The 15,537-nt window shown below is 31.6% G+C and overlaps 1 protein-coding gene across 2 annotated transcripts in view; it reads right to left on the bottom strand.

The window, feature by feature from the left end:
* The window catches only part of LOC111625254 (U3 small nucleolar RNA-associated protein 4 homolog), a 72,817-nt gene that overhangs the window by 43,173 nt on the left and 14,107 nt on the right, over positions 1-15,537 (bottom strand). For both annotated transcript variants that reach the window (XM_023368359.1, XM_023368357.1), the window contains exons 4-9: positions 12,777-12,845; positions 12,520-12,604; positions 9,625-9,793; positions 9,483-9,558; positions 5,827-5,874; positions 1,850-2,012 (exon numbers count right to left, since the gene is read on the bottom strand). In XM_023368359.1, coding sequence (XP_023224127.1) covers positions 1,850-2,012; positions 5,827-5,874; positions 9,483-9,558; positions 9,625-9,793; positions 12,520-12,604; positions 12,777-12,845 — 610 coding nt within the window. The remainder of the gene's footprint in view (positions 1-1,849; positions 2,013-5,826; positions 5,875-9,482; positions 9,559-9,624; positions 9,794-12,519; positions 12,605-12,776; positions 12,846-15,537) is intronic.

Here is a 15,537-nt window from a genome sequence, read left to right on the forward strand (position 1 = left end):
GAGAAAAGAGACAGATAGGACGTCGATATAAGTCACAGTTATGATTTCACAGATTCGAGACAGCTTGATAGCCCGAACGGCCCTAGGCTTTCGCCTGTGCACGCTAAGTGACTTTCATTACAAGCATTTAGCTTTTCGAAGTCTATGACAACAATTGTTTGGCATTGACGGCCGCGAATTTCGCGCCAATAAGCTGCCTCGACTTGTTCGATTGTTATCAACTCAATTTCATATTTATTTTCACATTTTCACTTCGCGGTCCTTCTCTGTTCTTTTTCCGTTATTTACAAGTGTAGGTCATTTGATATCATCATTTATCACATACTTCCATGACACTCTTGTCTGTTGGCTAGAACTGCCAAGAATTAATGCGATTGGCGAAGTGTAGTGACAGCAGGCCAATAGAAAGCAGGATCCTTGCCATAATGCGGTTTGCACACCAATTTTCGTACATGCGTTAATCAAGCCGAATAGTTTGGCCAAATATTCGGTATTCGGCCTGAGGCCGAATATACTATTTGTTACAACATTAATAAACATTGTTCAGAATTAGATTATACATAAATTATTTATTAAAAATATCTGTGCAAAAATAATAACAAATTTTTGAATAAATTTTTTTTATCACATTGCATCATGACTGCATTAATCATCCACAAAGTGTTGTGGCATTTTCACATTGCTAAATCACATTTTGGTTGATTACTAAAAGAATATGGACAGCTTTTGCTTCGTGGTCTCACTGAATATGCCAAAATGTGTTGTTCACATTTTTGAAAGTGCTACAACACATAATTCATGTTATGACTGGTTCTGAGAAGTCAGAATGCATTGTGGTCAATTTTTTCACTCAATGAGCTTTTTCATTCTTTGAGCCTAATATATAATAAAAAGTAAAGACAAAAATAGAAAAAATAACAGTAAAAAATTGATGACGACATACTGAAGCATAATTTCAAGAAAATGATGATATAGATTAATGGAATTAAATTTTAAATGAAAAATGATAGCAATAAAATATATATTCTCAAATGACAGTAAATTTCATTTTCTTGATATTAAAAATATTATATGAAATTAATAAAAAATCTTAAATTCCAAAATTTCTAAATATAATAAAAAAGTTTAAATAAGATTAATTACAAAGTTGTATTTGCATTACTGCTCATAAGAATTACTATTATTTGAATAATACTTTAGTCTACTTGACATTCAGATCTTGAAGCAAACTGAAATGTCAGAGAATAATTCTTGATGATAAAAATCCAGCAATGAACTGCATAACTTTCCTGGTCAAACTTTAAAATTGTGTATAGTGCCATCTGTTATGATATTTTATTTAAAAATTTTTTATATTATTAATTATTACAAAATGGCAAAAAGCTTAATTTTGAGGGTACAGACGAATTTTATAAAAAAAATTTCAAATGCTAATTGTGAATAAAATCTTCATTAAGTCTGCCCTTAATATATGACACACAACCCCTCTATCTTCCATCCTTGACTATTAATCATCAAAATTTAACAGCCTCAATCCTCCTAATATACAAACCTCCCTGCAAATTTTCAGAAATTTTTGTCATAAAGCACAGGAATTATTAAGTTTTAAAGAGGGCGAACAAAATCATGCCCCCCACACTCTAACAGCCATACACACAGAAAAAACACCCAACTTTTTTCCACTTCTTAATGTTTCAAGATCCTGAATCCAAAAATTAAAAACCTTGAGGGGAGTCATTTTTTTTTACCAATCACCTCACTTTCCCTCTGTTAAATATAAATGGGAAAGTAAAAATATTTGCTAATGTTAACTAGTAATTTGTAGAATAAAATTAATGTTATACTCTACCACCAGATATAAGATATTCTTTAGCTAATGTCACTGCTGTAACATCATGTGTGTGTAATCTCCTTTGGACTGATTTTACCCATTTTTGTTTGTTTGTAGATTGTACTCTTACAAACTGTATTATGATTGGATCAACTCCACTGACATACACAAAATTTTCATCCTGATAAAAAAGTTACAATTAATATATTTTATAAAAAAGCATCATTGTATCATTATTTTTCAAATTTACATTATTTATTTCACATTAAATGAAATGCAATTAAAAAATATTTTTTAATAATAATAATTTCTGTGTATATATATAAAAGTATAAAAGTTATAATGTGTTACAAGAGAAAATTAGGAACTTGGACAGATATTAAAACAATTCTGCACAAGTTTCATTAAAAAAAATTGTATCAATGTTGCACATGCCAACCACATGCACTAAATTAAACAAGCAACTTACATTAATAGATAATGTTGCATGCAGGTGCATCAAAACAAAAATAGCAAACAAAGAACTAGATTTTCTGCAATGCATCATCAAATACTTCATAAAATGTGTCAAATATCAAAACAGCCTTTGACAAATCAGACTGTTTGGCATTTTGTGAACAAGAAGAAATCACTCAGAACAATTTATTCAGTAATTAAGATTTATGTTATAGTATCGAAAGACAAGCAGGTAGTAGCTGTATACCAGTGATACTTGCACCCAGAAACATCAATAACCTGACCAAAATGGTCAACAACAATGGTAGCAATTTTCTTTGCCAGATTGGATGTAAATTTGGAACTGATCATACAAATTGGAAACTAATAGGTACAAACAAGCAATTATTTATTCTGACATCATCACAATGTTGGCTGCAATTTTTAATCACATTTTAAATTTATTTAATTTTAAAATATAGGCTTTTGATTTTATAGTCTTGCCCCTGTATACCATACTTTTCCTGTTAAGAATATAGTCATGCTGGTCATCTATCTAACTCCATTAAAACATATACATGTGCTCCCATATTTATGAACAATGTGACTGTATGGCTAAAATTTAAATTTTGTGCTGATACTGAAGTTCTCTTGCTGCTCATGGAGTGGCATTAAAGTCAGTTTTTGGCCAGCAATATATAATAAATTTTTTTAAAATAATTAATGTGGGCTTAATTTTATTGTATATCATCATTTTTCATTTTTGTGCAAATTCTGAGGTTCCACTGCCACTCATGAAATGGTATCAAAGTTGGTAACATTGGAGTAATGGCATTTATTGCTATCGTTGCCAATTTTTATAAACTTTTACATCCATTGCTTCAAGCACGCCTTTAAAATGTAATAATAAATCTAGAAATGGAGATAAATGCAAAGAGTGTCATTCTATTACCATGGAAACTAAACTGATCATTATAAAACTAACAAGAAAAACATCACTACATGCAAGTCATGTAACACTTAGTACTAACATTAATTTGATAGATAAATATATGCTGTTTATCTATCTACGAGGATATTTCTCTATTTTCAATATTTCTATTTTTTCATAAAAAGTAATACATGGACTATTTGATGAGTGAAGTGAAGGAATAAAGCTGATTAGCCATGACATGTCTTGCCTTAATGCAATGACGTCACTGCTAATCAGTTTTACACCTTCACTCTGCCCATCAAATAGTCCATGCTTTACTTTCTTAAGAAAAATAGTAAAATATTAGTATTAAGTATTACATGGCTTGCATGTAGCAACGTTCTTCTTGTGTGTTAGGTGAAAAAATTGCATTTGTAACACCTACTACTAAGCAGTAACCAGTGGGTAAACAAGCATAACATATTTTATTGAATACATTGAAGGATCAAACACTAAGAATAAGTGGTTATTCTGTGTACAAATATACATTCTAGGTTAGTTTTCGACTTACAACAAAACCTTAGAAACCTAACATGTTTGTAAGTATGGGAGCTCCTGTAAAATGCAAGGTAAATAAATTCAGAAAAATCTGAAATCATTTCAACCAATTTATTTAATAATGTCAAAAAATATGTTTTAGGAAATTATATTAATAAATATTTATGACAAATCTATATAAATTCAGTTGCCTTTTATTTACTTTCAATCCCAAGAGCAGCCCTATTACTTTACTAGCTAGAGACTGCTTTTAAAGTTATTTAATTAAAATAACTTAACTAGTAAAGTTTGCTTTATTCTTATTCTATATTTATCATTGTGAAGAGCATATTTATATACTCTTTTATTATACTGCTGTGATCAAAAAGTAGTTATGGTTCAATAAAACACAGGATTTGAATTTATTCATCAAAATTTATTTTGTCCCCTTCAAAGTAATCCCCTCCCACTGCAATGCACTTATATCAATGTTTTACCAATCCTTGAAACATGCTGTAAAGTTATTTTCATAAAATCCCTTCAGAACTTGCAGCAAATTTTGTTTTATAGAATCAGTTGACTCAAAACAGTAAATATAAAGTGGAAATGTTAGTCAAGGAAACAGGAAAAAGTCACATGGTACCATATCAGGTGAATAAGAAGCTTGCAGAACTGTATTTTTGGCCAAAAATTCATGAACAACAAAAGCATTGTGAGCAGGTGCATTATCATAGTGCAAAATATAAAAAATTTCTTGCCACAAATCAGGTTGTTTTCTATGAATTTCTTCACACAAATGACACAAAATGCTCAAATAATATTCTTTGTTGACAGTTTGGTCAGTCAGAAGGAATTTGTGATGCATATCATCATAACAATCAACATGACTTTTATCTTTGACTGACTTTGAATGGTCTTTTCATTTTCAGTCTTGCTTCACCTTTCAAGCTCCATTCATTTGATTGAGCTGTGTCATTGTCAAAAGCATAAGTTCATGTTTCCTCATCAGCAATGATGTGTTTTAAGAATGATTCATCTTGAGAAAAAGTATATTCCTTGGCCAATTGAACATGTTTTTGGAAAAAATTCTTTGGAAAAGATTCATTGCTTCTCAAGTCATCCCAAAAACATTGGGATGACTTGAGAAGCAATGCACTGCAAGTACAAATAATCTTTTAAAATTGCTTGACAAGGTCCAAATGATACTGGAACATGTTCAGTAATGTCCCTAATTGTTAAATGATGATCATTGAGCATCACATCTGACTTGAGTGACATGTTGTTATCAATTAAAGTAGATGGATCTACCATAGCATGGTTCATCTTCAATGTGTTCTCTGCCTTCATATGTGCTCAAAAACTCGTTTTTGATAGACAATCATCGCCAAAAGTTTTTTGCAACATCTCCAACATTTTTGTAGCAGTAATTCTGTTGCAGAAACAAAATTTAATACACTTCTTTGCTCAATTACACTCAACATTTTAAAAAATTACTGGCACAAAATTCTTTACAAACACAACAAACATTTATTTGCAAATGAAAACATACAATGATATACAGATTGTTGATAGGTGTCAATTAAAGTCATACCAAAGGATGAAAAAAGTTATGACAATGTCCTCTTGAATGAGCACAGTTTAAATGAGCCATTCTCAATACTTTTTGATCACAACAGTATAATATCTTATGTTCAGAGTTGTTGTTTGTTACTAATGTAAACTTGTAAATATCTTTATTGTTATAAATATCTTTATTTTTCTGTCTGTGAAAATCATTTAGATTTTTTCAGTAAAGACAAAATGCATTATAATTTTTTCCTTTAAAAGTAAGACAATTTGCTTATTCATTTAACAACCTTTTGCTTTTCAGGAATGAATTAAAGTTGTTAAGCAAGGGTAACTGCATATTATGAAGGCCACATTGTGTAATAAACAGCATTAGTTAAAAGGATATTATATACTAAAAAAAAACTTTAATAGAAGAAAATAGCAAACATATAATTTTATAAGAAAGACTTAATATTTACTATTGAATAATTATAATTCTATAAATATATATTTTAATTAAATTATGCTAAACAATTTAAACATTTTTAATAAATATACTTACCTTACTGAGACAAAGTGTAAGAATATCAGCTTTATGAATTTTCATTGACTACAATAAAGAAAACAATTATTACGTAACATTTGCAAATATTACAAATAAATTGAAGCATGTAGTTTGAATTTCATTATTATACATCTTATTTCAGTATAAAATTTACTGTGAGTTTATGATGTGCAATACAGACAGACAAGCAGACAAACTATTCTTTATTTGCCTGACACCACTGGGCACAGTTGGAAGAATGTACATGACTTACACAGTCGACACATGCCGAACGTAAAAAATAAACCAACATGAAAAAAATATTATTAAAAAAATAAAGCAAAGCAAAATACCGCATATGTACAAAGAAGGAAAAGAGAAAGGAAAAAAAAAAAAAAAACAAGATGTACTGTACCATACTTAGTGTATTAGAGTCCTATTGATGTAAAGTTTGGTCATGATGTTAAAAAGATTGAAGTAACTTTTGCTGGATATTAGTAATTCAAGTTTGCACGGCCAGTTATGCTTGTCCTCTTCCATTTGCAGTTTAAGCGTACGCCTGATATCTTCCAACATTGGGCAGGACAGAAGATAATGTCTCACTCCATCCTGCACATTGCAGATTGGGCAGCAATTTGTGTCACTGTGATGAAAACAGTTCAAGTATACATTAAATCACCTATGTTTGGTTGTCATCTGAGAGATCTGGTGTTGTGGATGAAACCACTTCCATGTAAGGCACCTTGCAATGTTTGGAATAAATTGACGGGAAATATGTTGTGGTAAACGATCGAATTCCTTTTGCCACTCTGTGATGCAAGATGCCATAAAAGTTGTTTAATTCTGGAAGTTGGAAACTGGACATACAATAAATTGATGCCTGTTAGCAAAGTTGCCACCCAAGCCAATGCGTTGGCACGTTCGATGTGCAATACAGTCGACCCCCCATAACACTGGTGATTATTCCGTATTATATGAATTCCATGTTGTTCGAGTCACTTAGATTTTACAAATATGTGAGCCATTCACAGCCCAGCATACGTATTTGTAAAATTTAAGTGACTCGTACAACATGGAATTCATATAAAACGGAATAATCAACAGTGTTATAGGGGGGGGTCGACTGTATTTGCTATTTGTATTTTTCTTAGTATTAGTATCTAAGAACTTATTCACATATTTTATATATAATTTTACCATTATATACAAATAATCAAGTTTCAACTTTATTAATTACCTATTCATCAACTGCCTTAGTAGCTAATAACTAGCCGAAAGTTAATCCAGAAGTTATTCATTTGGTAATTTTATTGTTATCAATAATTTGTCATTTAATCTTCTTGTATCATAAATACAGAAACAAAAATACACAAAAAGAAATAACAAAACATGGTTTTTATGTCATGGCGTAATCTGTAATCTTGAATAATCTACTGGATAACAACAAACTTAATAAAAAACTGATTTTTAAAAATTTTTCCAGTTTCCTAGTCAATCCCAAAAATATTTAATAATAATAAGCACAAGTTTTTAATGTACCAGAAATATTTGATGTAGCTTTCTTTTGTGATCTTGCAAATGTCAAAATGTTAATCCATCTCAGATCAAATCCTTTACAGTGCTGATATCAATTGTGTTGATGGCCGTGGTAATTAAGCATAATTCTAGCAATCCTATGGTATGGTGTCACAAAGACACTATCTTTTATGCACTCTCAAAAGAAGTCACTGTTGGAACCAGGAGAAATAAGCCTGACCTAAGACTGTGTTGTGAGAAGCAAGCAAGACGTATTGTTGTACATTTGTAAATAGTTGTCAAATAAATGGATGTGAACTGAGTTCAAGGAGTCATAAGGTGTTCTTTGTGATGGACCAGAAAGTGGAGGACATGATTTGAACTTCACTGTATCTACTTACAAATCTGTCCAAAACCTGCACTGAATCATTAAAATGAAATTTGTCTTTGCAATCTCCAGCATACAGAATGCTTTTTCAAGTCTCATCACTATTTTCAGAAGTCTGCTTCTACCTACTGGACATTTGTGGAATTAAGTGTGAATTACACTTGTTTCTGAAACCTTGTTACAGCTATTCAGTATATTGTTCTTGGTTGTATTTCTAACTGTTAACATGTACAGTACTTTATATATAAAAACATTCCAAAATTATGAATAAACCTTTACAGTAGAGTCTTGTTTTAAATTTAAACAGGAATGATACATGCAGATTTGTGTCTGTGTGGATGGCAAATGATTAGGTTAACCCACTCCTCATAAGACAGAATCTGACTCAAATCAGTAAAGTATGTTTCTCCAACATCTGACATTCCAAACACAAAGAACTACTGAATGCTACACACTATGACAAATACTTTGTTTGTATGTATTTTCTCAAGTAGTGTACTTAATACAGTGTAATAAAATTTTGCTCTTTATCTTCAAATTACATCAGACTAAAATATTATTTGTTGTAGCAAAAATATTAAAATGTATTTAAAACATTTTACTTATGATTTTCTGTTAATTGTAAATGATTGTATAAGCATGTAAGCAAACATATGGGATTACTTAAGGTGGAGCACAAATTTACATAATTTTCATTTGACATTGTACCTGCTGGCACAAAGCCCATGTAAAACAAGATCATATTGTATATTGTAAATATGAAAATCTTCATAATATAACAATATATATTATTCAGTAACATCTGATATTTTTGTGAGGGACGAACAGACCCACAATAAAGTGTTATTTTAAATTTTAATTATTGGAAACTTTAATCGGTTAAATTCGAGCATTTTATCGAGTTAGGCTAAAAGCCATAAAAATTATTTCCCACGGAGTTTGTTCCTTGTTGAGTCAGATCCAGTTAGTCAGGGATGTGTCACCAGGAACTTTCGATGGAGAATCCATATTGGACGCTAGACCCTTAACAACAACTACCTGACCTAATGAAAAAACCCAAGAGGAATAACAAGAGAAAAGAAAAAAGACCCCGAGGTCAGTCGTCATCCGAAGTCCCTCTACAAAAGTCGTCTTCAAAAAGTCCGCTCAACAAAGTCGTCCTCCCAAATTAAAATCGTGACCCAGGATTAAACCCGTGAGAAAAAATCGTGCCTGGTTAAGCCTCTACACTCCTCCGATTTGGAACTAGTGGAAAGAACAGTCCATCGACAAGGTATTTATCAACCTGTGATTCGTTTGTAAACTCTCTCTCTCGACAGGCCTCTCTTGAATAGAGGAACTATGACCGAAATTAACTCTCTTTGTATTTCCTTTAGTTTCATTAAAATTGTTAATTGTTAGCAACCATGGAATCTGATTAAGTTCCTTCCTCGTCTCTCTCCTCACCTCTACTCCAAATCCAATCGCTCACCCGCTACCGCTCGCGTGACGTAACGTCGCGATTTCCGAGTCCTGCAAGACTCAGTGGTGTCAGATTCAGGTCTCCTGATGTGGTGTCGAAGAGACACCGACCCTACGGTCACATTTTTATACATAATGAAGTTTTAAACAAAAAAAATATATTTATTTTGAAGAATCAAAATGTCATTTTATTTTTATAAAGATATATTGTTTGTTTAATAAAATTCATTCACTTATAATTACTATTTTTATGTATACAAAATATATTATATAATAAAAAACAATTTTATTAAATAAATAATTCACTTACATCAATTAATGTTGTTGTTTTTCCATCCCAGAAGGAAGTTCTACCCCAAGAATCACCACTTATTATAGTAAAATCACTGAAATACAATAATACTTATAAAAATCGAGTACAATAAAAACAGTTTCATTGTCAATAAATATACCTTGTAACAGCAATACACCAAACTATTGTTTCTTTTTTACGTTGTAAGCTTCCAACAATTATTCTCTCAGATGCATAGCCAGATTTAACATTCCATATCCGAATGACATCAATTGACCCAGAAACAATAATATCTTCAGTAGGATGCCATGCAATGCATATTATTCTACCTGAAAATATAAATAATTATAAAATGCTTGTCTTTTTAATCATTATTTGAACAAATACATAAAGTTAATACTCATATATTTTATGATTTGACATCATACATGAAATCAGTCAAAACAAACTATTTCATTTATTTTATTATTTATTTTAAATTAATGACAAAGATTATTATATAATTAGTTAATATTTATTATTCACCTTTCTTAAATTATAATATTTTTTTAAAGAGTCTAACTTTTACACAGATTTAAAATTATTAGATTAGATTAATAATGGTTTAAGATAAATTTAAATCAATCATCATAATTCAGAAAATATTCAATTCAAATAAACAGATTTTTATTCTTATTTTGTGCTGTATTAGTATTTTAATTCTTACATATAAACAAATATCTTCAATAATTTAAATACAGGGTTCCTACTCAAATTTTTGTTTTAATTTCCATGACTTTTGTGGGCTCCCAGATGAGGTTCAAACTCGAGTAAAACGTCTGCAAGCAAGAATCAGCAAGAATGTCAATTCTTGCACAACACAAGCTGTAAACAACAAGACTCGGAACTGTTCGAGTATGTGTCAAACTATCTGTCAAGGTCTTAACGGAAGACAAACTCTAACATGAGTGCTCATAAACAGGTAGATCTTTGACTTGCAAGTCTATAAAATGTTGGGCAAGATAAATCTTTTCAAACAAAAGAAAAGAAAAAAAGGGAATTTTTGATAGATGAAAGATGAAAATGATCGTTAAATTCTTAGATGTCAAAAAATGGTAAACAACAGCCTGAGTTATGAGTGCAGGCGTTATTGTTTTATAAACAGTCACCGAGCAGAGTCAACAAAGAGATATCAGATGGACACCTCAAATCAGACCTTTCCCGCGACCCGAAAAGATTTCGTCTTGCACCTGGAGACAAAGGAGAGACCAATCGGGAAGCAAGGAACGGGACAAGGGACCAATCCGAAATGCGAATAGTGGAGGAAAAACTATAAAAATCGGAACTTCAAGGTCAAAGGAGAGTCTCCTCTGGATTAAGCCTACAGTTGTGCTTTATCTATTGTGTTGTGCTACCGCCGATCACCTAGGATGCCGCAGCTTAATACCGAACATCTGCATCATCCAGCGATCCTTCTCATCCGGCCGGGCTACAACCGATCACCCCAACTCTCACTGTTTCATAGGAACACCGAGATTTTGGAATTGTTCAATATCAATGCAAGCATGAATTTGAACAAATAAATGGGTTTTCTCTTGTAAAACACTTGTTCTTCATTTGCCTCCTTTGTCACCGCCCACATACGGGGTTTCCCTTAGGCTCATTCTGACGCGGGATAAATTGTACTCCCCTTAAAGTCGGCAAACCTTACACTTTCCTTGACCCTCATGTCCTTTACAGTATGGCACAATGACAAAATAAAGCAGCATTTGACTTACTATGCTTCTCCAACATTTTAATTAGTTATTTTTTTCTAATTAAAAGTTATATATTTTTATAATGGCTGAATTATTAAAATTTTGTTATTCTGTTATTAATCCACAACCATAAATCTACATGGCTTTGAAAAAAGAAAAAAATCAAATATTTTTTATTATTCATTAACAAATTCTATATAATCCAGGTACAAAAGTATATATTTATTAAATTTATCTCTTAATAAATTTCCTTAACTTTATAAAATATTAATAAACTGGGAAAAAGAGCGCACAGACTGGCAGATTTGCTGAATGGCCAGTCAGGATCTGTTCACTATGGCACATGACATCCAAAGCTACCTGTCACCATCAACTGTGTCCACCCAAACAATTCAAAATAGATTGCATAAAGGTGGGCTGCATGCCTATCATGGTGTTGTCATCACCACTGAATAGCATCAGGTATTGTTTACGGATGAATCCCATTTCAGTCTGCAGAGGAATGATGGCCATAGAAGGGTGTAGTGGTATCCTGGAGAACACTACATTCCAGCCCTTTTTGTGAAGTATCACACTTGCCCCACACAAGGTATCGTGTTTGATCAAATGTGACAGCCTTGCACATTTCTGGTACTCTGACAGTAGAACAGTACATCACATGAATAGTGGGGCCTGTGGTTCAGTCACTGGTGCAGGCTGCACCCAACATGGTGTTCCAGCAAGACCACGCCTGATCACAGGTTGCATGGTAAACTCTCACCAGTCTGAGTGGAATTTACATCCTTCCCAGGCCAGTAGTCTGACTGGATCTCTCTCCCATTGAAAGCTGTGGGGCCTTGACCGATATGAGATGCATTAAGGAACACATACTGTAGACGACATGCACCCTGCAGAGGATGCAGCTTGACAAGGAATACCATAGACAACTAGACAACTATTAATTGCCTCATTGATAGTATGCCTTGCTGTATAGAAGCCTCTATAGCTGTGCATTGAAGGGCTACATTCATTACTGAATAAACAGATGTCTGCTGCATATCTATGTTTGTTCTTTTAGTCATTTGCATATCTGTCACCTTTACCATTCCTGCAATGTACATGTGGCTACACACATTCCTTCATGGTGTTGAAATTTCACTTTTGAAGAGTGTAGTTTATAAAATGGTGAGATACGAAGCATAAATACAAAACTTAAACATAAATATAAAAAAAGACAGAAAAAAATGAGAGCACTAAACCATTTTATGTTTACAAACTCTTTTTAATTCTCTGAAAAGTAAATTAACTTTGACTTTATACTTTAAATTAAAAATCCTTACCTTCTTGTTTGCTTAATGTCTTTTCAAAATTCAAATCATTTGATGTTATTTTAAATATACAAATATAACCATTTTCTGTGCCAACCTGGTATGATAAATAAAACAAATATAAAATAATAATAATTAAAATTAGCAAAAATATTTTTAAATGAAGCATCTAGTCATTTTTTTACTCTAACTTCATTAATTTGGCAAAGCAAAACAATTCTCTATTTACTTCATAAATTTTTAATTAAAATTAAAATTCATATACTTACAGCAATAGCAGCTTTTTTTGTATTTACAGCCATACAATGACAAGGACTGGAATGGACTGGAAAACTATACTAAAAGTAAAAAATATTTCAATATAACCATATGTACTGTACTGTACATGTACTTTTCATACTTCTATATTTAACAGTATATATTGTTATAATTCAGAAAAATGATTAAAAAATTTAACTTTTCATATCTACAAACATCAAAGACATAATAATCTAAAATTATATATTTTAATAATAATTTCATTGGACATTAAATTAGTTTTTTACTACGTATTGATAAATAATTTATTTGTAAATGTAGCGATCTCAGGTCTTGGAGTGCCATTTTCTCTCTGAAAAAGTGAGAAAAGTGAGTTGAAATACAGAAAAAGTAAGTGCAGTAGTGACAAAACAAAGTGAAAACATGGAAGGAAAACTCAGCAAAATAGCAGTAGAAGTTGTTTCTTTCTTTTTATTCTGTTATGGTTAAATACATTTTAAAAATTTCTGTACATACTGTAATATTTCCAGTAAACCATGAATACTTAAGTTTTTGGCTTCTGTAAATAATCAGTCATGAAAGATGATGTTCTTTTATTAAGATTTTTCTGGATGTTTTCAGCTTCCTTCTTTTTGCTTCCTCTTGCTTTTGAACACTTTTAACAATTTATTTATGCTTCTAACACAATAAAGTGTTATAAATTAAGATACTTGGCGGGTTTTCTCATCTTTATTTAGTTGATTGCCGCAGACCTCAGGCACCACTCGAGCGAGCACGCCCAACGTCGCCCGGCTTCGACGGCCCGCCGACCTGCGGGACCTTCGACTCGCGGACTCCTGGCGAGACGCCCGTTCCGAAGAAGGGTGCGGATTGGCCGGGAAGGCCTGGTCGTGCCTCGGTGGAGCGACACGTCCGGGGCGGACAGATATAACACCGGCGATCCCTCCGAGGAGAGGAAAGCCGGCCACCTTCAGCCACCAGCCCTTACGACTGACGCTTAGAAGTGACTCCACCGGTCGCGGCGTACTACTGGGCGGGAGAAAGTGCGTCGGCACGCCGGGAGTCGCGGCGCGGGCTCGGCCCGTAAAGGTCNCGCGCGGCCATCCGGCCTTCCTTTGTAACTTGTAACTGCATCTTGTAGAAATGTCTGAACCCGCAACTCTGTTGTCCTACTGTTTTTGCACTCTGTTCGTCACGTTAACATGCAAAGTTATGAAGAAATATTACTCCTGTCTACATTGATAATGCTTACTGCTCATACAGTCGTGGCGACGGTTTCATCTTTATATTGTATAGCTTTAGGCATAGTTTTAAGTTTAATTTTAAATTTATTTTTTTCACCTTGTATAATTTTTTAAGTATACTAAAACCTTTCGTTATTACCAACTGATGAGGGACTATTTTTCTATTGTAAAATAGTCCGAAATGCATTTTGGATTTTTCGGTTTCTATACTTATTTAATCATCTTATTGTACACCCTTTTTGTTTTATTAAATGTTTTTACTTTGATTCTTGAGCGTTTGTGCCCATTATCATTGGTGTGATAAGCCCTTATTATTATCTGCCAAACGGTTATAGATATTTTAATTAATTTAATTTTTCTATAAATTTATTTATTTCGTGTTAACGTTTGAAAATAAGTTTTCGTATTCAATTCGAAGTATTTCCACTTATGCGGTTTGAGGAATTGATATAATAAGTAACGCGGAAGTTTTAAATTTTAAAATTTAATATCAAATTCAAATGTTCAATTTTTAATGGTATAATTTAACTTTAATCTTAACAATGTTACCAAGTGACGGTAAACAAACAAGTTTTCCATCTATTTTTAATTGCCGACATAAGTTCAATAAGATCTACATGAACATGAAATATATGAACGGAATTCAATTTTAAAATGTTACGTTGTTTTTCATATAAAATTTAAAATCTATTTATTTTAATAAACTTAAACAATTAAGTGTTGAAACCAAAAAAAAAAACAAAAAAAAAACTAATGTTGTATTAATGTTAGTTTGCATTAATTGATAATTGTAATCCTTATCATTAGTACAGTTAATTAAAACCAACTTTCTATAATCTGATTATTGATTTGAAACATGATAAACTATGAAAAATACACATTGTTCTACAGTATTTTATAGTATTACAGTATGTAAATCTTAATTCAATTATATTATTTGAACATATTTTCATAAATTTGCTATTCAAATACTATGTAAAAATTTTGAAAAAAAAAATGGTTTTGGAGTATATCAAATATTCAATAAAAGTAGGAATATATCCAGGGTGTAAATGCTTTATCTTTATTAATTCTTAAACATTTTTTGCTATTGAAAAAATGCGAGAATATTGAATTGAGATTTCTTTTCTATATCGTGACTTACTGCTTCAGATTTTATCATTATTGTTAACTTTATACACGCTAATCATAACTATTTTCTAGTCATTTCTATACAGGTTACAATGAAGCTCTCGACTGTAATGAAAATCTTCTTTCTTTTAACATCTTTTTTTATTCGTTTATTTCTGATATCTGCAGGTAAGTTTTTCAAATTTCATTGTCTACCGAATTCGAAATGGTTTTAAATTCAATATACAAAATGCAATTGTTTTTATTATTTTATAAGAACACTTAAAATTTTTCGTTTTATAGTAACATGCAGACAAATTTCCCTCTGTAGAAATAAATATATTTAATATTTATTATATTATAATATTATATATATAAAAAAAATTTCAAATCTGTAGATGATGACGATGGATCTATA

The sequence above is a fragment of the Centruroides sculpturatus genome, unplaced genomic scaffold (genome assembly GCF_000671375.1).
Source record: "Centruroides sculpturatus isolate CEXI.00-Female unplaced genomic scaffold, Cexi_2.0 scaffold393, whole genome shotgun sequence".
NCBI lineage: Eukaryota > Metazoa > Arthropoda > Arachnida > Scorpiones > Buthidae > Centruroides > Centruroides sculpturatus.